The sequence below is a fragment of the Buteo buteo genome, chromosome 8, assembly GCF_964188355.1.
Source record: "Buteo buteo chromosome 8, bButBut1.hap1.1, whole genome shotgun sequence".
Taxonomy (NCBI): Eukaryota; Metazoa; Chordata; class Aves; order Accipitriformes; family Accipitridae; genus Buteo; species Buteo buteo.
In genome coordinates, this window is record NC_134178.1 from 41,820,310 (window position 1) to 41,843,885 (window position 23,576).

The following is a 23,576-nucleotide window of genomic DNA, read 5'->3' on the forward strand; positions in this document are numbered from 1 at the left end:
CTCCCTTGGTACTTACTGTGTCCGTAGACTTAAAGACATTTGCCATGTTTCGACCTTTCTCCCAGTCATCCCCCAGCAAATGCAGCACTGGTGGTTACTGGCACGGCTGTGATGGTCATTCACAAAGGAGGGAGGGCTACCAAACATCTGCCACTCCAGTACTCCTCCAGCCTGGGGACAGATCCTCTTTCAGCTTCATCAGTCCCCTTCTCCCAGAAGTCATCCCCTTGGCTTTCAGAGGTCATCTCTTATCGTTCCTGTGATCGAAGACTGGCACAGTAGTATGCGGTGTCAGGCTGCCAAAAATAAATCAAATTGGCTCCTAGCCAGTGTCATCGTTTGGCTGGTTGCCATGGCATGCTTGGCTGCTACTACCGTGAGGCGTGCCGACCGTGCTACTTTTGTGCAGTGATGTTCATCTGCCTTGAATTTTACTACAATGGCTGTACCGTGTTATCTGTGGATATCTTCCCCGGTGCAAACACAAGCAAAAGGCAAGGGCGTTTCATTTCTATCCAGAAGAGGTTTTTGCCTTCATCTAAGGGCAGGACAAAAAAGACAGGAAGAGGGGAAAGGAATAACTAACCAGATAGAGAAGTGAATGATTTTTAGTGCTTAAATATTTAATGTTTCTGGAGGGGGGGAGAGGCTGGGTGATTGTTCATACTAGTCACTAATTCCCCTGACAGCCCTCAGCTCTCCTTGTTATTCAGTTCCATGTACTCTACCTGTCTGTTGGTAACAGTTTGGCAAACAGCTTCAAACAACTGTCCTGTATCCAGTATTGGTTGATCTGGAACCCCAGGCATTCCCAGTTGTACAGTAGGGCAGTTTCTAAGCAATCCTCAATGTATCAAAAAGTAGATGGATTCCAACCTGGGTAAGACAATAAATGAGTCAGTGGGCTTTGTTCAGCAGCAATGAGGGATTGATGTAAGCAGGACAGTTTCAGTTCTCTTCACGTCTTTTGGTGGGTGACTTGCATGCCAAGAAAGTGTTCTCTTATCTGAGCATCCTTGCCAAGACTTATGTTTATAGGCTTTCTCGTTATGATCCAACTTTTGCCTCCTTGGTGTTGGCATTATGCTTAGAGAGGCTCCCTTAGATGCCAACCTACTCAACAGGACAAAATTCAAAAGTGGTAGGAGGGAATTTATACATTACATATGGATGAGGAGGTGAGACTTATTCTAATCTAGGTTGCATTGGCTGAAATCCAGAGAGTCTCCATCAAAGTTACTGGAAAGAGTCTACATTAGCGCAGCTTTGAAGCGAGATCAGCATCCAGCACAGCAGATTATAGAAGAAGATGGGCTACTGTGTGCCTTGTGGGGAGGAGAGGAGGTGAATGTCACACAACGTTAGATTCTCTTTGTACTTTCCCAGGTTTTCAAGTCTCGCCTCCAAATTTGGCTAGCTCTCACATCAAAAGCACTCTCAGATTGTCAGGTAAGAATACAACAAAGCCCAGAAATGTGAAAGAGTAAATTGTGCCTAAGGAAACAAATGGATCTTCTTTTGTTGGGAGATGAAGAATGCTTTCTCCTACTTGATGAAATAGCTTTACAATGGAGCAGTTTCACAGCCGAAATGAAAAATGAGCCAGATGACAATTGCTTTGCATGTAAGCGGGCCAGCAGTTCCCCCAGGGCCCTGTATCCTGCAAGGAAGGAGCACTGGGAGGCACCATCTTCTCTTCACTTCCTCAGAGGGAGCAAGTCCCTACGGATCCTTTTTCATGGTTTAGAGTTGAATCAGTTCTTTGTTTTCAGTTCAATCAGCATATTGATGGAAGAACAACACTTGCTGCACCTAGGGAGTGCTGGCTATATAAAGATTTGGAAAGGGAGACTATTGTCATGTACAAGCTAGAAGGTACAGCCTGCACTGTGCAAGAGGATTGCAGTTGCGTAACTGGAATTTTAGTCTTGGCCCATGGGTAGCTGGCATGAGGCATAACACCCTCACTGCCATTCCTGTTTCATGGGAGCTTATCTCTGCTGCTACACCTGGCAGCCAAGGAAAGCAATGCAAATACAGTAGTCTTTCCATGACTGCCCCAGAGGGAACAACGCTAAGCAAGCGTGCCAGCATTTTCTTGTCTGTAGTACTACTCCGGCAACAAAGTAAGAATATAAATGCAATTTAGACTACCTGTAGCATGCTGAAAGGTGTCAAAGTACGTGCCTAGTCCTCAGTTGCTTTGAAACTTTTAATCGTTGCATTGTGTCTACATGGGTATAAGCATTGCAGATGTATTTCACATCCTGCTTTGCATTGGTGCAAATAGCCATGTGAGGGGCAGGATGAGGAACGTGGAATGTCACAATTTTCCAGAGAACAAGAAACCTACATGCTACCTGCTACAGGTGCAAGATTTCCTCCTCTGTTGCAGTGAAATACTGTCTCTGGTCCCACGTGTGCCACAGGTCTGCTATGTTCTAATGAGATGCAGCTTGCCCCGTATAGGTGGTAACGGTGCTAGTAGGCTAGTGGTGAAGCAGGAGCTGACTGCTTTTAATGAAATCTTACGTGGCACTAAGCGTATTTACCGATGACAACCTGTGGGCTGACTCTGGAAAAAGCCTCTTGAGGAGAGCGGGTTAACCACTGTTTTGCAGTGAGGAGGCACCAGTTCTTTTGGGACCTCAGTAAGAAATGCATGGACACTCAAGGCTGGTTAACTGGTCTATTTTGTGAAGGATGGAAATTATAGGAAAGGTGACAGCAATCTTTCATCCCCTCTAATGTTGGTAATCACGGCTGTTGCTGTATCAGCCAAGCCCCTCCTCGTTGATCGTGGCATGCTGCACAGAATTCCTGTTCGTGGGGAGGTTGGCCAGCCTCATTCTTCTTCATGTCTATGTAGTATTCTTCCAACTGAACAAAGCTATTGGTCTTGAACCTGTACAATACTGAACTTTCTAGATGGTATACCAAGGTTTGCTGAGAGTGTTACGCTCTTGCACATCTCCATAGGAAGGAGCTCTTACAAGCGGTATGTACAGGTGGTATTTAACGCAGTGTATACTAATGTCACGGTATAAGCTTATGTTGTGTAGTGGTTGCTCCTGCTAGCAAACGGCTCTCTATAGCCAAGGCCAATGGTTAAACTCCACCTAGATTTTGCTCAGAATCACTTTCTCCTCGTTACAATGTTTTCCACAGTGGCCTGCTACAACTGCACTTGATTCTTCAGAAAATGCTCAGAAATCCCTACATGGGAGGAAGGCTTTCTGCCATAAATGATAACCAAATTTTCCGCTGAGAAGGGCTCAAATAGCAGACCAGTGGACAGAATAGACAGACAGACAATGAAATTTTAGTGGCAGCTGTTTGCTGTAGTTGCCAGCAGTGCTCTGCACCACCACCAGTGTCATCTCTTTACACTAAGATCAAGTAGGCTGAACTTTTCAGATAGAAGCTTGCAGAGTATCAGCTGGGATTTGTGGCTCCAAGGAGCAGTACTTTAAAGGTAGCCGTACTTTAAAGGTAGCAGTACTGACTATCTGGTGCAGATGGCTGCCATGCGCAGAGGAAAGGGATTGGGAAAGTTCACCAGGTCAGCATGATCAGATTAATTAGGCATTCCTGAAGAGCTGTGCAATAGGTGCATTAATACTAGATTATCAGTGGCAGTGCAGTGATCACTTCCAATCTCTGTGGCAGCTCTGTGGACTCTGGCAAGGTGAAGTTGTACTCCCCAGGGTCCATGCAAATAACTGGTAGAAGAACATAGAAACTGCCAAGCTAGGGCAGAACTAATCTCTGTTTATTGTACTTCTTGCAGTGGCTGGCACCAGATACTGCTATGGGCAGATGTGGGGTAAACTTCCTCTCTACTGCTAGGACTCATCCCTGTCCTCTGCTGCCTAGGATTTGGTTTAACAGTTAAAGCATGATGTATTGTCTCTTTTGATACTAGTTATAACTGTGGCTTTATATGGCATATATATAAATGCACAATATCAGATTGACTAAATGTCCACAGCTTCCCCAACTCCAGCCAACTGCACAATGGCCGGAAAGTTCAGCAGTGAATTGGCCACTATTGCCTTAAATATCTTTCTGTACTTGTGTTATGTCACAGAAAGAGCAAAAGCTTCTGATAGCACTACTTTGTGCCATTGATTATTGTATATAGTATCATATAGTATGCACATACGCATAGAGGCCATAGTACCATAGCTCTAGCTGTTCATCTCTTTCCTAAAGAAAACACAAGCAATGCTTGCATTTGCTTTTTATGGGAAATAATTCCCATACTTTTTAGCATCTCTGTCTGCAAGCCCTTTATGAGATGGGGTGACAAACACTGCACACATTAGTCCAGAAAAGGCTGTGCTTGTATACACTTATTTCCAGAAAGGCAATATTTCTTCTGTTTTGGTCCTCATCCCAGTCCTTATGCACACCAACTTCTTTGGTTTTTGAACACAGCTACCCAGTGAGCACTGATGACTGCAATAACATCCAGGTCCATTGTGGACTTGGGAGTTCTCCTCTTTGTAGAAGGCACTGCACAAATATTTTATTCAGCCATATGATGGTCTGTGAGATTGGGCAGTGGCCAGGAGAACTGAGAACCAAAGTAAATGTAGGCAATTACAGGAGGCTTACAAGTCAAGCCACTGGCATCAGCTCTGTAGGATAGGTTCCACCTCCAGTTCTGGACCTCCAATAGACCTGTGAAAGACCAACTTACATGAGCTCAGTTTGAACAGGTCTCTAGCCACAATATATTTCTCAAGACTACATTCATGCTGCAAGCTTGACTTAAAGGAGGGCTTCCTCATTCCCTAGTTTTCCTCTTTGTTGGCGTTGAACGTCTTTCAGGCAGAAAGTAGAGGAGATGCTAGATGATAGCATATGGGGGAAAACAGTGATGGAGAGTGCTGCTGTTGTGTGCATAGCTGTTCTCTGAAGGGGAGTCTGGTGTGGTTTTGCAGGTTACTAGAACTGTGACTTTCTTCCTAGTTCTGTATTCCCTGCTAAAGTTTCCCTTTGCATGTTCTTTAGCTCTAATGGCCTGTACCACATCAAGAGCCTTGGCTTTATCATCACAAAATGAGAAAGTGATTGGTGGAAATGTTTCTTTTTTCTTTCTGTGTCCTTAGCTACATCACTGTCAGCATGGGACACTGGAACAGAGATGAAAATCGCAGCTGAGGTCCTGGCAGCCAGGACCCTTGTTGGACACCTGCCCTTAGCAGGGCTGCAGAGTAGTCAGGAAAAGAACTATGGAAACCTGGGCAGGGCCCAGAGATGTAAAGGAAAATGCTCTTCTCCTAATGACAGGAAAAGTGAGACTCAAGGCTTCATGTAAATAAGTCTTAGATAAAGGTCATAAGGTCCCAATTATCCAGTGTTCAAAGGACCACACACTTCCCAGCTGTACCTTGAGGCAATAGCAAATGAGTCCTCTTTTCATTATGAAAGAAAGCAGAAGGTAGAAGACACTATTCAACCTCTCCATCTTCCTTCAGCAAAACACAGTAATTGGGAATGTTAGTAATGATAACCGGACATTACCTGTAACCTACAGGGCTTAATGAAGAAGAAAATCTCTCTGACACTTGGTAAAGCATCCAAATCCCAATGCTGAAGTGGTGCAGTGCTGCAGAACCATAGCTGACAATGCATTGCATGTACAGGGAAAGGGATGGGAGGACAGGAGCGAGAGCTGTGACCAGTCTGCAGAAGCATTCGCCAGTGCTGCTGACTTTGGCAGAACTGTCTTAGCAGCTGTGAAAAATGTTTCAAAGACCTTACTGGATAACAGTTTGAAGAGATGGATGATGGAATAAAGTAAAAGTAATTTAAAGTTGAGGTGGTGGAAAGTACTTTTAAACACCCCTTTGCTGTTCTTAAAGGCTTTGGGCACCCATTGATTTGGAAATGACACAAGCCTCTGAGGGAGGTGTGGAAGTCCATAACTGCCTAGTTTTTAGATGAGTGTAGGACTCCATCCCCTCACTGGAGGGTGGGCTTAGAAATGAAGGAGTATGTATTCCAGCTTGGACACCCTGAGTTACCTATCCCAAAATTTCTCTTCCAAGCTCCCCTTCTTCCTCCCTCCTTCCTCACATTTTTGCAGCCTGTTCGGAGGCAATGCTCCAGCTACAGGACTGAAATCTAACCCTCACTAACTTAGGTAAGGCTAGGATTTCACCTGTGATTTCAGCATTAGTGTTGTAGGCAATTCAGAGTAATCTTCAGTCATCAGTGCCGAAACAAGGGATATGCCACAGGGGACCAAGCCCTGGGCTGGAGCCTGCCCTGCTGCACTTCAGAAGGACATGTGGGTTGAAGGAGTCTGTGGTCTTTATCTTAGATCTGCTCACAAATGGTCTGTATGTTTCTTCCCCTGGGAGGGACTCAGTGCAATATTGTAATATTGGTCTTCTGCCTTCCTTTGTGGTCAGAAGGGATGGAAGTTCCCTGCGTTCACAGGCTCCGATCAGAGGGCTGCGGTGAGGTTGTCTTCGGTAGGGCTGCTGCAATCTCTACAAGCAGCACTTCTGTCTGGCCCTTTGTCTGCATTCACAGCCCGTTATTCAAGTGCTACGCCAGGGATCCAGATGGTGAAAGCACAGGGAAAGAAGTAACAAATCTTTATTGCCAAACAGTGAGCAGGCATGACTGTCACCTAGATCTCCTAACCTTGTACCACACCTGCTCGGTCCTGCACCCGTCCCACAGTACAGCTCCTAGGGTTCGGCGTGGACGTTCAGGGCGCTGCAGGTTTGCAGGTCAGTGGGGCTGGTGGGTGTTTGAGAGATCCTTCAGCAGTGTGAACGGTTTTGGGACATGCCTTTAAGCTTATCTGTGCGGATGAAAGTACTCTTTGCACAAACCTGTCCCAGCACTAATGCCAAGCCTTTGTTGGGAGACTTCGGCATGGCCAAATGTGACGCTGGGCACAGGGATGGAACTTGACCTCTTGTCCATGACACAACCTCTCCCAAACACACCTGAGGCCCAGCAGGAAGGCAGAGGGAAGAAATGCACAGCACTGCTACTGAGCAGCACCGCTGCTCTGGAGGAACAGCAGACTTCGGTCTCAAGAAATAGTAACTCGGCACTGTTCACTGCACTCAATAAAGAGACACAAAATGAAAAAGAAAACGTTTCTTTGTGCCTCAAGCTAGAAACCTTCTTCATGGCTGAAGCCAAATGACTATGAGAAAGATGGATGGAGTCACTGATTTTTACAGCAGGGAACAAGGAGAAAATTCCAGGCATTCCTAACTGATGTAGCATGCAACTACTTCTTGTCCTCATTTCTAGCAAATCATGTGTATGTGTTTATAACAAACAGAGGAGTTAAGCCTAGTTGCCTTTCAAACCACCTCCATGCAGGGCTTCTGAGTAGTCCTGCTGGGCTGGAATTCTTCTGTAAAACTCTTTTTTTTTTTTTTTTTTCCTTCTCCTCTCACTGAAGGACCCTTTAATTTGTCAAAACCAAACATAGTGTACCAGTACCAGGAATGATGGGATTTGTAGATTAAAGTAGTAAGAGAAGCCTTTGCCTGCTTTTAATGTAGCTAGCACGTGAGGGTCAGGTATTCCCTGAATGGGATGAAAGACAAGATGGGCTCATGCCTTACCCTAGGAAGCTGAAATCCAGTGAGCTTTGCAAGCAAACCATTGGGCTGCAGCATGAAATTTCCCCTGATCCCTCCTGCTGGAGCCGTTCTACTTTGTATAAATTATTTATTATTTGCTGGAGCCAGGATGTGGAGTTTGGTCTCCCCCATTCCAGATGAGTGCCCTCACCACTGGTCTACAGAGTCAATGTTTTCCTCTGGCCCAATGAATATTTAATGATTTATGAAAGTGGAACAGCTCCAGCAGGAGAGGAAGAGTAGGAGAGATGTGTTCATTCATGCGGATATCTCACAACATCGCTCTGCGACCAGCAGGCAAGACCTGAGCCAAGGACCTTTACAGCAAATAAAATCAGGCAGAGGACCGGGGAGACAACATGAGCACAGAATGGTGGGGTGCCAATTCCTATGCCTCAGTGCAATTTCAGAGCAGTTCTGGCCTGGTGGGTTCATGCCTCAGATAAAGCCCTCTTCTGTGACAGCCGTTGTCAAAATGATGGTGCCCAAGCCAAAAGTATGGGCTGTTCCACCTTGGCCAAAAATTTAGAAATTCTGCAGGTGGGAGCTGTGGTGACTCACAGCCTCTGTGGACCCGTGCAGAGCTAGGCTTCATACCAAATTTTGGCTACTCCTGCGATAGCAAAGAAGCGGCTATTGCTTGGCCCCACAGCCGAGCCAGGGCTGGCTTGGGCTGGCAGCATCAGCAAGGGGACAACCACGGCCGTGCTGAAATGTCCTTTCGTGAGGGAGAGAAGCCTTGTCATCGTAGGCTAGCTCAGCAAAGGTCTCTTTTAGCAAAGGTCTGTCTTAGCACCCCATAAGGGTAATTTTTTTCCACTGTATTGGACAGTACTGAAGAGCTTTGACTTTGCCATTGACAACCCAGACATACCTGCTGCTGCAGGGTGTTAGGTGATGCAGCCTGGCCTCGTGCCACCACGGCACGGCCGGCGGTGCATGGGGCTGCCTCGCTGTGCCCCTACGAGGTCTCCCCAGCATTTGCAGGTGCCTCACTGGGTGCCCTCATGTCAAGGCCGAATTCATTACCCGCCTGATTGAACTGTTCTTGTGAAAAGCCAATTAAACTGAGATGGCTACTGTGGGACAGCTGCACCAGTTCGCTTGGCGCAGCGCTCAGAAAGTTCAGAGGCTGGAAAGTCCCTCCCAAAACGGGAGAAGGTTGGGTTTTAAAAAAAAAAAATCCCAGATTTTAATTAAAATCAGAATTACTGGTGCTAGCTGCTGCCACCTTCGCAGGGAAGACTGCTGCTGTCAACAAGAGCGCTCGTGAACGGTTTTCCAGGCAGCTCTCTCCTTCCTCCCTGCTGTGCAGCCCAGCTCACTGAAAATGGCCAGCGCCAGGCACAGGGCTGCCCTACACCCTCCTTTCCCTTAGGGCTGAGCACGTACTGGGCAAGCATCACCGCACCTCTGGTCACAGAGATTTCTGCGAGTGGAAGAGGCGACTACGCAGTCCGACCTCCCACCTTAAGTCAAGCTGTGGTTTTCACCTCCCAACCCTTGGGCTTTCTCACAGGCACCCAAGGGATGAGGTGACAGACCGAGGAGGATCTGGCCTTCGCAGTATGAGCTGGGGAAAACGTGCAGCTGCCCACCCAGTTTTGCAGGATGGGTGCCGTGAGTCCTGATCTTTCCATCCCTGGAGGGCTACGATTAAATGGTCCCAGACAGGGGATTTCGGGCAAAGAGGAGGGTTGCTCTGCACCAGCAATGCCACTCTGCGTTGTCTCAGAGTGGGCATTTCCCCGTAAGTGCTTATAGTTCAAAATGCCTCTTTCTATGTCTGGGCTGTCATAATGCGTGTGATGACCTCCTCAAGTTGAAATGAAAAGCAAAGGCCCCCCAGGAGCTTCAGTGGGTACAGCATTAAGCCTGAACCGCCTCCTGGAGAGCAGCGACTGTGTTTCAGTGTCCATTCTGCACAAAACACATTGGGATCCTACGTGTGTGCACACCAGCTATGCGTATGGGAAAAATTAGTAATAATATGGTGGTGTTGATGTTGCAACTGCTGGGGACGGTTACGAACAAGATGGCTGTGGAAGACCTGACAACAGGCACTTAATTCATTTTAGCATCCAATTTGCAGAGCCTTGGTGTATGATGATGGACAGAAACGAACTAATGATCTCTAAATGAAATTTCTCCTTCATTTAAACACAAAACAGGAAGATGGGAAAAGGAAGAAAAAGAGACATTTTATATCCTCTCCTTGATTGTAATTCCCTGCCTTCAGCTAGATCAATATCATTTCTGCTGGAGATGGAGGCTGCCTCTGGTTTCCATGGCAATCTGGTTGTTGGAGGCTTGCAGGCTCCATGAATCCCCAATTTATCAGCCTTCTAGGCTTTAATAATGGAGACCAGCAGTCAGGCAGCTTATGAATGGCACATGTCTTTTGGGCTGGGGGAAGGGAGGCGGGAGCATGGTTTGTAGTAAGGGCTGCAGCAATTTGTTTTCCTGCCACCGACAGCTGAAGGGGGAGGAGTACGAGGGGAGGAGTGGTGCATTAATTCTGGATGCACTGAAGGAATTTCTAGACCTTTTTGCTGCAATTAGGGAAGATTTCCTCCTCTGGCCTCTTTTCCCTGGCCATCTTTGCCGGGGCAAGGGAGGAGAGGAGCCTCACAGCCGGTCCTGTGTGATGAGGTGGGAGTGGTAGATGGAGAACGCAAAGGCTCTAGCACTCTGCACATTTCCTTCCTCTCCTTAACCCTCTTTATTTCAGGATCAGCAGTGCGTGAATGCCAGCAGTCTGCCACAGTTTTGGGTTCGTTTTTATCCCCCTACTGATCCTACCACAATTGCCAGGCTGATCAGCAGAGCTGTAAGATGGGCAAACCTCTGAGGATCTGATGTGTCTATCAAACTTCTGTCACTTGCTGTGCATCTGCCAGGCCTCTCCAAACCCAGACCTCCATCCCCAAAGTGCTGGAAGCTTCACTCCCTGAATTAATTACTTTGCTAGAAATGTCTTGGCTGCACAGGAATCGCTATCAGTCACTTCAATAAGGCTGCATTTTGCTCATTTGGCCATGATCTACTCAGGGTGTTTCCATTTCTTCTTATCTTTCCTCTGATTTCTCCCCTATGGTCTCACACGGCAGCCACCCTAGAGAGGCTAAAGAATGAATGGATAGGTCTTACCAAGACTTTGTTCTTCTGGCCCCTCACATGCCCTCTGTTTCTAAACCATCCTCCAGAACTTAACCCAGCAAGGGGGAAAAGATGGGTTACACAAAAGAATACTGTTGCACAAGATGGGGACATCCTGTGTTCCAGCATGTATGCCAAGAGCAGCTGCCAACTGTTAGATTCCACAGCTGGAAGCAAGTAAAAACCTCTATATTCAAGCTGTTCAAATCACAAGGTATTTAAGGAATTAAAAAGAGTAGCCTTTCTGGTCTGCAGGACCCGTGTGAAATAACAGGGGCAGAGGAGGAGAAAAGTAAAGAACAACTTGTGGGTTATTTCTTCTTAGGTTTTTCTCAGGTGAAGTAATGAAAGCCTTTCTTCTACCTGCCTTCCTGTGATGGTTTGGGGTGAGGTGTGTTGCTGAGATTGCCACATATCCAGTTGTGGCCTGAAATTAGGACTTTGTGGAACTTCAGAAATCACGGGACCAAGGCATCACACCTATGAAAGTGCTGCTGTGTGCAGAGTGGCTGGTTGAGATGGTGGAATGAAGAGCGAAGGTGGTTCAGCCTTTGGGGTACACCACAGGCTTTTGTGTGACCAGAGCCCAGTTCTTCATACTTTGCTCACTCTAAAATGCAGATAAAAGCCTTTGCTTTCTTCACTGGGATGACACAAGGATTAAATACCTCCATGATTGTCAGTTAGGCCATTGTTGGGGTGATGAAGACCAGATAAATACTTGTATTGCTGGCCGCCTGTAGCAACTTGGGAAGGTCACAATGGTCTGGGATCATCATAAATGTATGATCTGGATATTATAGCCTGTTTTATCTCATATATCCGGTGTAATCTGCATATTGTATCTAAAAAACCCAATACACTACCTTGCTGGAAAGTCAAGCAGTAGATAATGAAGAACTGTCGTCTGAACGTCTGCAGAGGCATCTTTGACTTTGTCTCACACTTTTTGGGGAGATGGAGAGGCTGGTAGGTTGGAACCTCTCCTGAAGGGAGCCTTTCTGCTCCAGCTGGGCAGCTGAGCAACTGATTGGGAATCAGATCAGCTCTGACCCCAGCTGGTGGCTGTAAAGACCCTGCGCAAGTCATTTCCCATTTTTCCACTTCAGGCTCCCTGGCCGTAAAGACCGCGGAGCCTTGGTAGGAGTCTGTCGAGGTCAGCACCTTTGACGCTGTTTGGCAGGAGGCCACTCAATACCAGTGAAAAACATCTGCCTCCAAGGCACCCTCATCCAAAAGGGCTCTTCTACCTCCCCTTCGGCTGCTGTACTTCACAGCCTCCCACTTGCCCACCACTTTCTGGTGCAGCAAAGCATCCCCACGGAAGCACCGTGATGGATGCGAGCACCCTGTCCGCCCTGGAGCTGCATTTGCTTGTAGCAGCGACGGTGGCCAAGAGAGAGGCGTTATTAAAGGAGATCTCACTGTCTGAAAACCTAACCACTGTGGTAGGCTTCTTCCAACCCTAGGTGGATTGCAGTTGCCTGGTTATAGGTACCGTACACAGGAAGTTTGGGCAAAAAGTGCCGGTAAGAGGCAGGAATAAATGACCAGCCAGCAGTAGGCAGGTCATTTGTCTCAGCCTTCAGGCCTGGCTGCATCCATCGGTGTGGGAAGGAAACGGCAGTGGAAGAAAGAAGGAGAGCCGCTTCTTTCCCATTCTCCAGGAAGCAAAAATATTTGCAACTGTAGCTGTAACAGGGTTAACACCTCAGGTTCACAAGGAACATCCTCCCTTTTCTCTCTCCACCCTCTTCCTCCACCACTCCCATTTCTCTGGAGACCTCACTCTCCCTCCCATCAGCCAAAGTTGGGGAGTTTCCATGGCAACCCGGCAGCTGGTGTCTAGACACTGCGAAAGATGCTTCGCAATGGAGCTGCGAGCCCGACTCCCCTCAGCACCCCCTCCCCACCGCCGCGCACCCCGAGCATCTCTGCCACCGCTCCCTCCCTTACCATCCGCTGCACACACGGATGCCGATGCAGGGTGGGATTTCCGTGGTGGTGCTGGGAGAAGAAAGGCACCGGGTGGGAGGAGAGGGAGAGGAAATCCCTAAGCTACTGGCTTTTCAGCCTGACAAAGCGCAAAGGCAGCTGGGGCGACAGAACTGGGGCTGGCTGTCCTCTGAGGATTTAGCAGGATCGGAAAAAGAGGCAGCCGTCCAAGCTTGGACCAAAGTCATCAGCCATGGGACTGGCAGAAGTTGGTTTTTTTGATCTCTGCTAGAGCAACTGAGATTGGCATACGTGGCGCTGAAACAAAGATGAGGCGGTCGAGGAACAAGAGGCCCAAACTACCACGTATTGTGGCCGTATTCACCTTTTTGTTTTAACCTTAACAGGCTGCTTTGCCTGCTTCTTTCCTGTAGTTACTGGGCAACTTCCCTGGACCTCCTGCCTGCTGCTTGCAGTGGGGACGTCCCTCCCCATCACCCTGTTGCAGGGTTTGCCAAGGGTATGCAGATCTCCCAGGTGCCAGATGCCCACCAGAACCCCCAGGGCTCCCAGTAACGAGGTGGTACCCTGGGTTTGTCTTTAGCGAGTGAGGGATTCACCAGGGGCTTGGGAGAAATCATCAAGTCAGTCCCCTGGACCAGATGCAGCCACTCACCTGAAATACCCAATTCCTTCACTTCTCAGTGTTTTACTGGGCAGCATAAGTCTGCCAGTTTTCAGAAGCAGCGAGTGGGGAGGGCGTAGGATTTTAGCGCTGCATATGACGCATTGTAGGGCTGACTGACTGCAATGGGCTAACTTGGATCGGGAAGAGAACTGTATAAGCAACAGCTCTGAACCTGAAGTGCGTCTCGTTTCAGCAGTCTCAGACCTACCATCGTCTGCCTGGAATCAGCTTCTGGCTGGCTAGAAGGACAGATGGATTGGGACAGATGAATCAAGCTGTGAAGCCTGGATCCAAATCTGATCCAAATGTCATTAAAATCAGGAGAGGCTCAGGTCAGGGATTTTAAATGGGGCCTTCCAGTGCTCCTTACCCTCCAAAAAATGTCTCTAAACAGAGTCATCTCTGGGGCAGCCGAGGTCTGCTTATAATAGGGCAGGAAAACCCAGATTAATATTTTGGAGCAAAGAGGACACCAGACGAGGCACAGGTTTTCAGTTCCATCTCTGACCAAGCTGTAGTTGGCAGAGGACAGAGGGAGAAAGGAGTGAGCATGACAAATGCTAGAGAAAGAGCAGCGGCTGAGTAGATCTGGGCAATACTCTAGCGTGAAGGCATGGGAGAGTTCTAGCTGCACAATCAATATCAGCAATAATAATGCAAACAGTGGGAAAGCAGCAAAAGCAAAATCCCTGCATCTGTAGTAGAATCCCAGAGTGTTTGTGCAATTTCTCTTTTCTTGGCGTCGGCTGTGATAATTTAAAGATCTGCAGTGGAACAGGGACAAAAAGGAAAACAAAACCGAAGCCACCAGCCACAAAAGAAATGATCAGCAGAAAGGTTGCTGCTACTATGGTCATAAGCTGATGTCTGCTCTGATTTAATTAATCTTGGCAAGTCAGACGGGAGCTGGGCAGGTCCCAAGAGACAGTGTTTTACCCGGAAATCCACTCAACCTAATTTCAGTAATGTAGGGCAGTGGAGAGACTTGGAGAGGAGCCTGCACACTTAGCCATTAGAGCACAGTGTAGGCAAAGGCAGCTGGAAGTACCACCATCCAGCAAAACTGCTGCTTGCGTGCCTGCTTCAGCTTTACAGCAACCAGAGCTGCATATGTTCGAGGCGTTTGCTCCGCAGCAGGGCTCACAGACATGACTCTCACCCTTTCCAGGAACTAAATGGAGTGCTGAGGGGCAGGAGCTCTCCAAGACCCTATTTCAGCAAGGATCTGTAGTTCACTTCCATACCGTTCCTCTTCCGTGGGCAAGGCAGTTCCCCAGCAGGTACCAGTTGGAGCTGTAGGTATGAAGCATGTCTCTGATGCAGGTCCTTCAGCTGGGAAGCAAATGCACTTCAGCCTCACCCACCACGAAGCTCTATCGCTTAAGCAATTCTGCAGTCACAGCTTAAGGTTTGTCTGAGGCTGCCCAAAAGGTTTCTCAACTTGGCTGCCCCGTGCAGGGTGCTAGATTGAAGTGAGGTTGGTGGCAGCTCAGCTCACAGATGCCTGTCTCTTTGGCAAAATTATCCCATGCTATAGGATGATTTGGACTGCAGATTAGATTTCAAAGGACTGAAACAAAAGGCAAAGCTGCAAAACAAACTAAAATCTCAAAGCTGGGTCTGGGGGGGACCACAGGATGGGAATAACCAGGAGAAGTGCAAGTGATGACTGATGTGCATTAAAACAACTGTGAGGGTGATGACTGCAAGCACAAACTAGGTGGGTTTTGTTGTTGGTCTTGTTTTGCGGTGGGTTTTTTAGCTTTTTGACCTAGCCATTCCTGCTTTATCTTTGAGGACAGATTTTATTTTTTTGGGGGGCCCCTCCTCAGGCTTCTTTTGCTTCGTATTACAGCTCAGCCTCCCCTCTTGTTCTGTTTCCTCCACACATGCACATGTTGTGTTCTCATTTTGTGAGTTTGGGCCCTTCTTTTTTGCTCTGTAGCTGGAATGCTCTATAACAAATGTGTATGTCTCCACCTTGGCTTGCTAAAGATGTAGGTGTTCCCAGGCTGAGACTCCTCTTGTCCTAAAGCAGACATCTAAATAAGTCAGGTTAATAGACTCCTAGAATGTCATGTTTATTTCCACTAATAAGAAAGGGAGCAGAGGGTGAGAAGATCAGCTGTAGATGTCTTTGTGTAGATGTCTGGAGTTAGGCGAGATGTCCATCCACTCCCACTTCAACTTTCCCATTTCATGATCTCGGTGCTGCCCCAGTCTAGGTCCATCTGGAATAAATCACCACCTGCTTGTTCTCTCCCTTGCAAGAGGACACAGGGGACTCTGATCGTGCAGGAGGAGATCTCACAGTGTTGGCATGTTCAGAAGGGAGGCAGCTTTAGACAGATGGAAATTTGGCCACCCAGGATGAAATGCTTTTGTTCCTCGAGCAGGGGACTGAACATTTTGCTTAAATGCCCTGAATTCTCACCTGCTTTTTTGTCACCTTTTACACCTATTCCAACGAAGTGCAAAGTGAGTGTAAAATGCCAAGGCTCTGCAGTTCTGTCTGTGTAACTGTATCCGTCCACTACAAACTGGCAGGTGTGACAGCCCAGAGTTCAAGGAAGTGGGTAAAAAGCAATGTAAGAAATATCCTCTCTGATGTATGGAATCCCCAGGATAGCCATTTACTGATCTCCCCAGGGATACCCTGCCCTCCTTTGCTGGGACATTGAAAACTAGGCTGGAGAGAACCCCAGAGAACATACTGCAGAAATAGCCTGCATCAAACAAACCAGTGAAGGGTGAGTCAGATAAACCGTCTCATCTCTCCTCGTGAATCAGAAACTGTTATTAACTGGCCCTGATGTCAGTAGGGTTGTGCTGCGTTGCTCCCATTGCACTGAGAATCCTCTTCTTTTCACTGCTGTTGTTTAGCAGTGCCACAGCTTGAACTTTATTTTTTGTGCTGAATTTTTTATCCTTTGTGATATTACTTCTTGCTGAAGTTCATTGTCAAGAGCCTACCACCGTTGGAGCTGGACCCCACTTTCAGCTGCTGATTTAACGTGGGCATCTGTGCAACTTAGCAGTTTGTATGTCTTGGCCAAGGCACCCGGTATCACAGCAGGTATGCAGGACCTCCCAGTGTCTATCGCTGTGCCTGCTGCATTATGGGCCCTTCTGTCGTGCTGTCCTGAGGAAGCTGTGGGGACTGCTGGCTAAAACCTATGTGTATTTTCAGTAGGAAGACACAGAAAGTTTTAAACATAATGAAATACAGTGTCAGGGCTTGTGTTCCTGAAGCTGCATTGCCTATCCGTTGTTGCTCTTCCATCCATCTTGCATTTATGTGCGCAAAAAACCAAATTCTGCCTTACTAGGATCTATCAGAGCCTTATAGCAAAGCATGCTTTGCTGCTGGCTAACGATAGTCTTTTGGCTCAAATTTAGGGGTAGATGTTTGTGCATTAGGATTCTACTCTCCGCTCCATAATTCCATGTGTCTCCTGCTATGAATGCCTTGGAGAAGAGTGGGATTAAAAGGACTCCCCTCCCTCCCCAGTGGAGTACGATCAAGTCATTCAGAGAAATTAACAAAGCTAGGGCAAGTTGGCCTGCTTTGCCTTGCAACGATACTTGCATCCTATTTTAATCAGTAGCCCATTTTGTCTTTGGTTCATGGTTGTAGCTGTACCATATATAGAAGGAGTCCTTGAGTAGCATTCTGTTTAGCTGTTCGGTGTCAAGGGAAAGAAAGTCTACAGATGTTTTTGCTGACAGGGGGTTTGCAGGTGCAGGGGCTCAGGCCATGGGGATGTTTCCACAGACTTTGTCCTTTTGGAAAATCAGCAGTCAGGACTTACTAAGACAAAAAGTATTTGAAGGTCCAGAAGCAGAGCCTTTAATGAAGATGATTCACGTTAGGAAGTTACACACATCTTAAAGGTGATCTTTATGGAAGTGGTGCCTAGGAACATATTTAAAAGCTAGGCTAAAGAGCCGAGGGGGAGAGGGAAGCAGGAATGCAGCACCTACTGCCAGTGTTGGAAGCAAATACAAGTCTGCCATCTGATGGCATCGAATGGACCAGGCCAAAATGCATAAACCGTGTCAGTAAGGAAAGTTTCACATCCCAATTAGCATTCTCACTAAGGCTAAACATGGGTGTGAGGATGCTAATCCTCGCAAACTAAACACTGGCATGTGAACATCCATGTTGTTAAGCTGACAGCATGGGCCATGGTGTGATTTTTTGAATAGGCCAACTAGCTTTGCCCCTGACAGCTCCCAAACACAGCCACCCTGTTCTGGAGAGTAAGAGCGTTTAGCCGTATGGACATGAGCTGTGTGGTGCCAGCTGGCCTCGGGGCCAGAGAGCAGTCCCTGGCCCATTTTATTTGCTGGTATAAGGTAATGTGATAGCCCATCAGAGAAGCCAGGAACTGTCCAGGGACCCCACAGTCCTCTCTGAATGACCACCGGAGATACAGTGATGCTACGGAGGTATGTCGAGTGCCGGCATTGAGGTATGTGACATACCAATCTTGTGGTCTGTCCCACAGCACCCAGCCCTTCTTTTGCCTGTTTTTTATCCCAAGTCTGGACTGATGCCGCTTGCTTGGCCTCTCCATGGTCTGTGTGTATGTATGTGTGGGAGGGGGAGTCAGTGAGGAACGGGCAGATTTGGCGATGGAGCAGACCAGCCACTACAGTGCACTAAGACCCTTGTGCATTATTCTACCTTACAGCCCTGGGTCAACCATCACCTTCTCCTGTAAAAAGCAATCCACACGGTGCATAGACCTTAGCGGCGTTTCTGAAGGAGGCCCGGGAACATGGTAGCGTACCCTGATGTAAAGGTGATGAGAGATGGTCAGCAGGAACTCAGAGACAATTAAATCTGTCCTGCTGCCATGAAGGGGCATGGTGTCTGGGGCTGGATGACCCCAGCAATAAGATCGCTCCAGCCTCAGAGGTGCTCCTTTCGTTTGCCTTGTCTCTCTCGGCTGCCTCTGCCTTCCCCTCGGTTCTGATCCCCTGTCTAGTTCATCGTTGTGGGATTGCTCCTAGCATTCATTTTAACTTCTCACGTGAACAGTGTGCCAGAACAAAGTGTCTGATGGACAGGCAGACCTACCCTCCCGTTACACTCATTGCTTCCCCCCGGGGCAGCTCTGCCTTCGAAAGGAGAGCCCAGAAAACTGGAGAGATGTGACAACCTCCCGGATGAAGGCTCCCGTTCTTGAAGGCTAGAGACATTTGTCTAGATCTCAGTTTAGCGTAAGAGAAGTCTGAGTTCCAGGTTATAAAATGTTTCCCTCTGGGTCTTGCAAGCTTCAAGTGCGTGTAGGGTTTTCTCTTTGTGAGCGCTTTAAGCCTTGGCTGGGAGGATGCATAGCGGAATTAGGGGGCAACATGCAACAGTGGTTGGCACAGTCAGGGGGTTCGGTAAAAGGGTGCGTGATCTAGCTGGTAAGCCAAGAGCCTGATCAGCGCACCTGATGAAATGAATGGTGGTTGCCCCTGACAGCAGCAGCAAGCCGGGCAGCTCCTTCCAGTTGCACGTGCTTTCTGGTGGGGCTGGAGGCGTTTTGTGAGAGCTACACGCTTGCCTGCTGGGCTGAACCCTGACACGTTCTTTCCATGCTGCAGAAATGCCAGGGACTTTGAGACCTGGGTCACTTTGGGGAGAGAGAAGCCCGAAGCCACGCCGTCCATCGTGCGATGGCTGTGTGTACATGCAGGATGCTGTTGCTCATGGCTGACTAACTCTGGACCATCTCTTTCCCCACTAGATGCTGTAGAAGAAACCAAACCTACTGAAAGTGCCCAGCAGGAAGAGGTGAAAGAAGAAGAGAGCAAGGCGGACCAAGAAAATGCCTGAACATTAAGAAATGACTCCCCATTGCCCCTCCCTCCCTCCCCCTATCCTCTATCCTTCCTTCCTACCCCAATCTCGATCTCCCCCCTTCCTGCTCACATCTGTGAGCCTGTCCGTCCCTCTCCCATTCCCACTTAAACCCTTTTTCTCTCTGTGTGGCAAACATTTAAAGAAAAAAAAAAAAAAAAGCAGGAAAAATCCCAGTCAAACAGTGTGGCTTAAACATTTCTTTGTTTCTTGGTGTTGTTATGGCGAGTTTTTTGGTAATGATGATCCAATCATTTTGGGAAAATTCTTGCACTGTATCAGAGTTCTTTGACCTGGCGCGTGCGTGTGTCTGTCTGCCCACCGCGAGCGCGCTCTCTCTCTCTCCCCCCCCTCTCTCTCTCCTCCAAGTGTGTGTGTGTGCAATGTTACGTTCATCCGAGGAGTCCAGACTTACCGAGTGAGTTAAAACAAAAGAGGAAAAAAGAAATTCCTTTTCTTCCTTTTTCAATGTGATGGAATGAACGAAAGAAAAAAAAAAAAAAAGACCAAACCAAACAAACAAATGAATGAAAAATAATACTAAACCCCAGTTTGTTTTCAGAACTAAAACAACAACAAAAAAATGTGCCAATTAGCGTAACGCTTGGCTCCAGGCTCCTTTTTCAAACTGAACAATAATTATAATAAATGAGAATAATGATCATTAATACCACCGTGTCGCATTTCTATGCTGCCGTACATCCTGCTGGCCTGCGGTCTTTGGTGGGCCGCTTCTTTCGTGGCCCCGCTGTGCTCCTCGGCCACTGCTCAGTGACCGACCGCTCTCCCTGGCACTGCTGAGGGGATTTTTAAGGGAAGCAGGCTTGGATTTTTGAGTGAGGTGTTAGCCCCGACTAACACAAGTAATGAAAGTAGCAAAATCAGTTTTAGGAAAGAGCAAAATAAGCAGCCCTCTAGGATACCTCTAGGCCCTGATTTGGAGAAGTATGGTGACCCTGGAGAGATGAGCCAGCAGAAGGACCAGCTTTGGTCCGTGCTGAAGGTCCGACCTCTGTTGAGGGGTTTACCAAGGGCCGTGAGGGACAGGGTCCCGGGGCCTGAGCTCCCCCCGGCAGCGGGGTGACGCTCACCCCATCGGGCTAGAGTTGGAGAAGTCGTTGAGTAGCTTAGCGTGGCCCTCCAAAAACGTTCTGATTGGCAAAGTAAATTGGGCCAACGCATTGAATAAATTGGCACGTGAGCAGGACAAGGTCTGGTGGTGTAAGAGCCAGTCGACGACGCTGAGAAATACCTCGCTCCTGCTCCCTGGCAAGACCTGGGATGGTTCACCCAGCTCTAACGAGGGCCAGGGCTTTTAGCTGTTATTCATGGCCTTCCCCCGCAGCCAGCTAAAAGCGTGGCGCAAGGCTGGGCGCCGCGGGCAGAGCACCGATCTCCACCACCGCTTTCCACGGGGTGCGGGATGTTCCCGCGCACGTCCCAACCGCGCGCCCGCTAGACCCAGCCTGTCCCGGCGGAGGAGCCTGAACAGCCCTCGGGGTCTGCTGCTCTGTTTATGAGCCACGAGGGCGAACTGCTAAAATTTATTCAGTAATAACCGGGCTTTCATAAAAGCCCAGTTATTGCTCTTTCACTGCCCTGATTATTATCCTGTGCTTTCCCACCAGTTTGTGCATGGTTTCCTGGCCTCGTTGGCCGTGACAGCCAGCGTACCCTGCAGGATTGCCATACGATGCTGCAGGGCCACAATTAAATTGACCTCACAGCAGTAACACCAAAAAGACGGGTCTGCTGACAGCCCCAACGTCCCTTGGTGGCTGATGCGTGGAGTGGCAGCCCCGTGGCCTTCAGAGGGCTGGCTGGCCCTCCCTGCCCTACTCCTTTGTTCTCCTCCATCTCTTTGTTGGAAATAGGGAGAAAAGATGAACAGTGTCTCCTCAGAGATGATTGGTTTGAACGTAGACCGCTCACTGGAAGTGCCATCAAAAACGCATCAGGATTAATTTCCATGTGCTTCCTGGCGTTGTGTAGAAATAAGAGAGAGAGAGAGAGAGGGAGGATTTTAAAGAAGAGAGGGAAAGAGAGAGTGGGAGAGAGATTGGACAGAGATTTATAAAAACAGGGATTAGAGAGAGGAGGGGGGGAAAGATTTTCGAGTGGATAGATGGATGATAGGGAGAGAGAGGGGAGTATAGCTAGAGTAAGAAAGATTAGAGTGAAAAAGATGAGAGAGAGACAGGAAGAAATTAGATAATATGGAGCAATAGATGATTGATAGAGATAGTGAAACGTAGCTAGCTAAAGTAGATTAGACAGACTAAATAGGTAGAAAGATGGGCTGACTGACAGATAGGTATTGTGTCATACTTCATAAACGATATATATGCTAATATTCCCATGTCATGATGGGTGGTAAACCCTGAGACACCTTCCAGCCTGACCTCAATTCAGCAAATGTAGCGCGGACATCAGGCATTGCTTGGACCGTATGTCAGGTCTCACCACCCTGCCTGTTTCTGCCGTGGAAGCGGCAGGGGGGGTGGATGGTGTTTGGGGAGGGAGAGCGCTCTGACGGACACGGGGGGGCCGAGGCGTAGGCAGGAGAGGCGTAGAGTATATGTTTGCTGTTCGTAGCACACGAGGTGCCCAGCCCAGCTCGGACGTTGCAGACGCCCCGTGTCTCTAGCACCGAGTCGAGAGAACTGAGGTTCAGCTCTCAGGATTTGTGGGAGAGGTGTTTGGGAGGAGGCAGGAAGGAGAGAGCATGGTTTTTGTTTAGCCTCATCTCCTGTCATGACCATTTACAAGAGTTTTCTGAAGGACTGTCTTGCCTGTTTCTGCAAAGACCGCGTGGTCTCCCTGCTCTTCTGACTTCAGACCCCAAACTTTTCATCTTGCCTCCACTTTACTATTGCTATTTTTAACTTTATACGGAAAAGAAAACTGCCTCTCATGTCTTCCTGGACATAGGCCTTCCTCCCTCCTCAAAACCCAAACACTTTTCTCTCCCCAGGAATGTTTTATCTTTGTATTTCGCATGTTGCCTCCCCCTTGGCTGATGGTTGGGGCATCGCGCGTGTTTTGTCACCATTCGTAAGAACATACTTTGCCATGTTGCTTAGAGAACAAAGGGTTGGGGTTTGTGTTTTGGTTTTTTCCCCCGCAAAGAGAACGGGATATGTGGTTACCAACTGCAAACCTAAATAATTTAAATACTAATTCCTCTCCCTTGGTTCCAGTTTAAAATTACTAGCTGTAACCAAGCACCCCCCCTATCTTTCTTATTGTACCGTGTCCTGATCCTGCCGGAGAGTCAGGGCAAAGAGAGCGTGAGAGAGAGCACACAGACAAACCCTGCCTTGAGCAGGCAGTGGTTTAATGTGTAATACACAAGATTTGTATAGGAAGCTGGGCTGTCTTCAGGGTACAGGAAGAGAGCAGAGAAAAGCATTTGGATTTCCTTGAGTTGCCTCTTCAGCTAGATTTTAAAAGGCTAAAAGGAAACAGTATAAAGGATGCGGCATGGGATGGAAACTGGAAGGAGAACAGGGGTATTTGAGGAACGATTTTTCTAGCAGGATATCAAGTGAGCTAAGCAGCACAAGAGGCAGGAGGTCCCAGAAGTAAAGAGTGGAGCAAAGAGTATCCAGCAGAGTAGTTGGAACTTTTCTGCTGCTCCTGATGCAACAACCAACACGAATTCCCCAGGGAGAATATATCTAATCCTCTCTCCCTGAAGAGGATATAGCTTTGCCTGGAGGTGTCTGTGGTTGTTACTTTATGGATGGAGAGGAAAGGGCATGTCAGAATGACTCACACTGGGAATATGGTGCCTGACCTTACGTACAGAGCTGTGGAAATTCAGAGTCCAAGAGGGGCTTTTTCCATGCCTCTGTAGTAAGATATGCTAGTGATCCACATCGATACTGAATGCTCCTACCAGCTGTAGGCCAGCTCTGGACATTTCACCTCATCTAGGCTAAGCCTTGGAAAAGTGTAAAAAAATGCCAACCTAACACCCCCGGTCAATGCAGTCGATCATTCGCGTGAATTCGGTCTGCTTTGCAATGCTTGTGGCATCCACAGACTGTCTGCGTTGATGGCATACAAAACCCCACAACCCTTGCAATAGTTGCATCAGCCAAGAAGCTCCACCGTGAGCCACATTCCAAAGGGAGGGGAAGGGCATCCTGCTGAGATCCCTTCAGACCCAGTGTTTTCCAACCCTAAACCCTAATGCAGCCCCGTGAGAGGCCTTAGCTAGAAGGAACTCACCTACGGTGACAACGTAAACACCATCGCTTGGGGAACGTGTTACATAAATGAAAGAAATGGCCATGACTGGACG

At 48.1% G+C, this 23,576-nt stretch overlaps 1 protein-coding gene across 1 annotated transcript in view; it reads left to right on the forward strand.

Moving 5' to 3' along the window:
- The window catches only part of GAP43 (growth associated protein 43), a 55,678-nt gene extending 35,443 nt beyond the window's left edge, over window positions 1-20,235 (forward strand). The window contains exon 3 of the mRNA XM_075034770.1: window positions 19,155-20,235. Within this exon, the coding sequence (XP_074890871.1) occupies window positions 19,155-19,243 (89 nt within the window). The 3' untranslated portion in view covers window positions 19,244-20,235. The remainder of the gene's footprint in view (window positions 1-19,154) is intronic.
- Window positions 20,236-23,576: the final 3,341 nt, after the last annotated feature.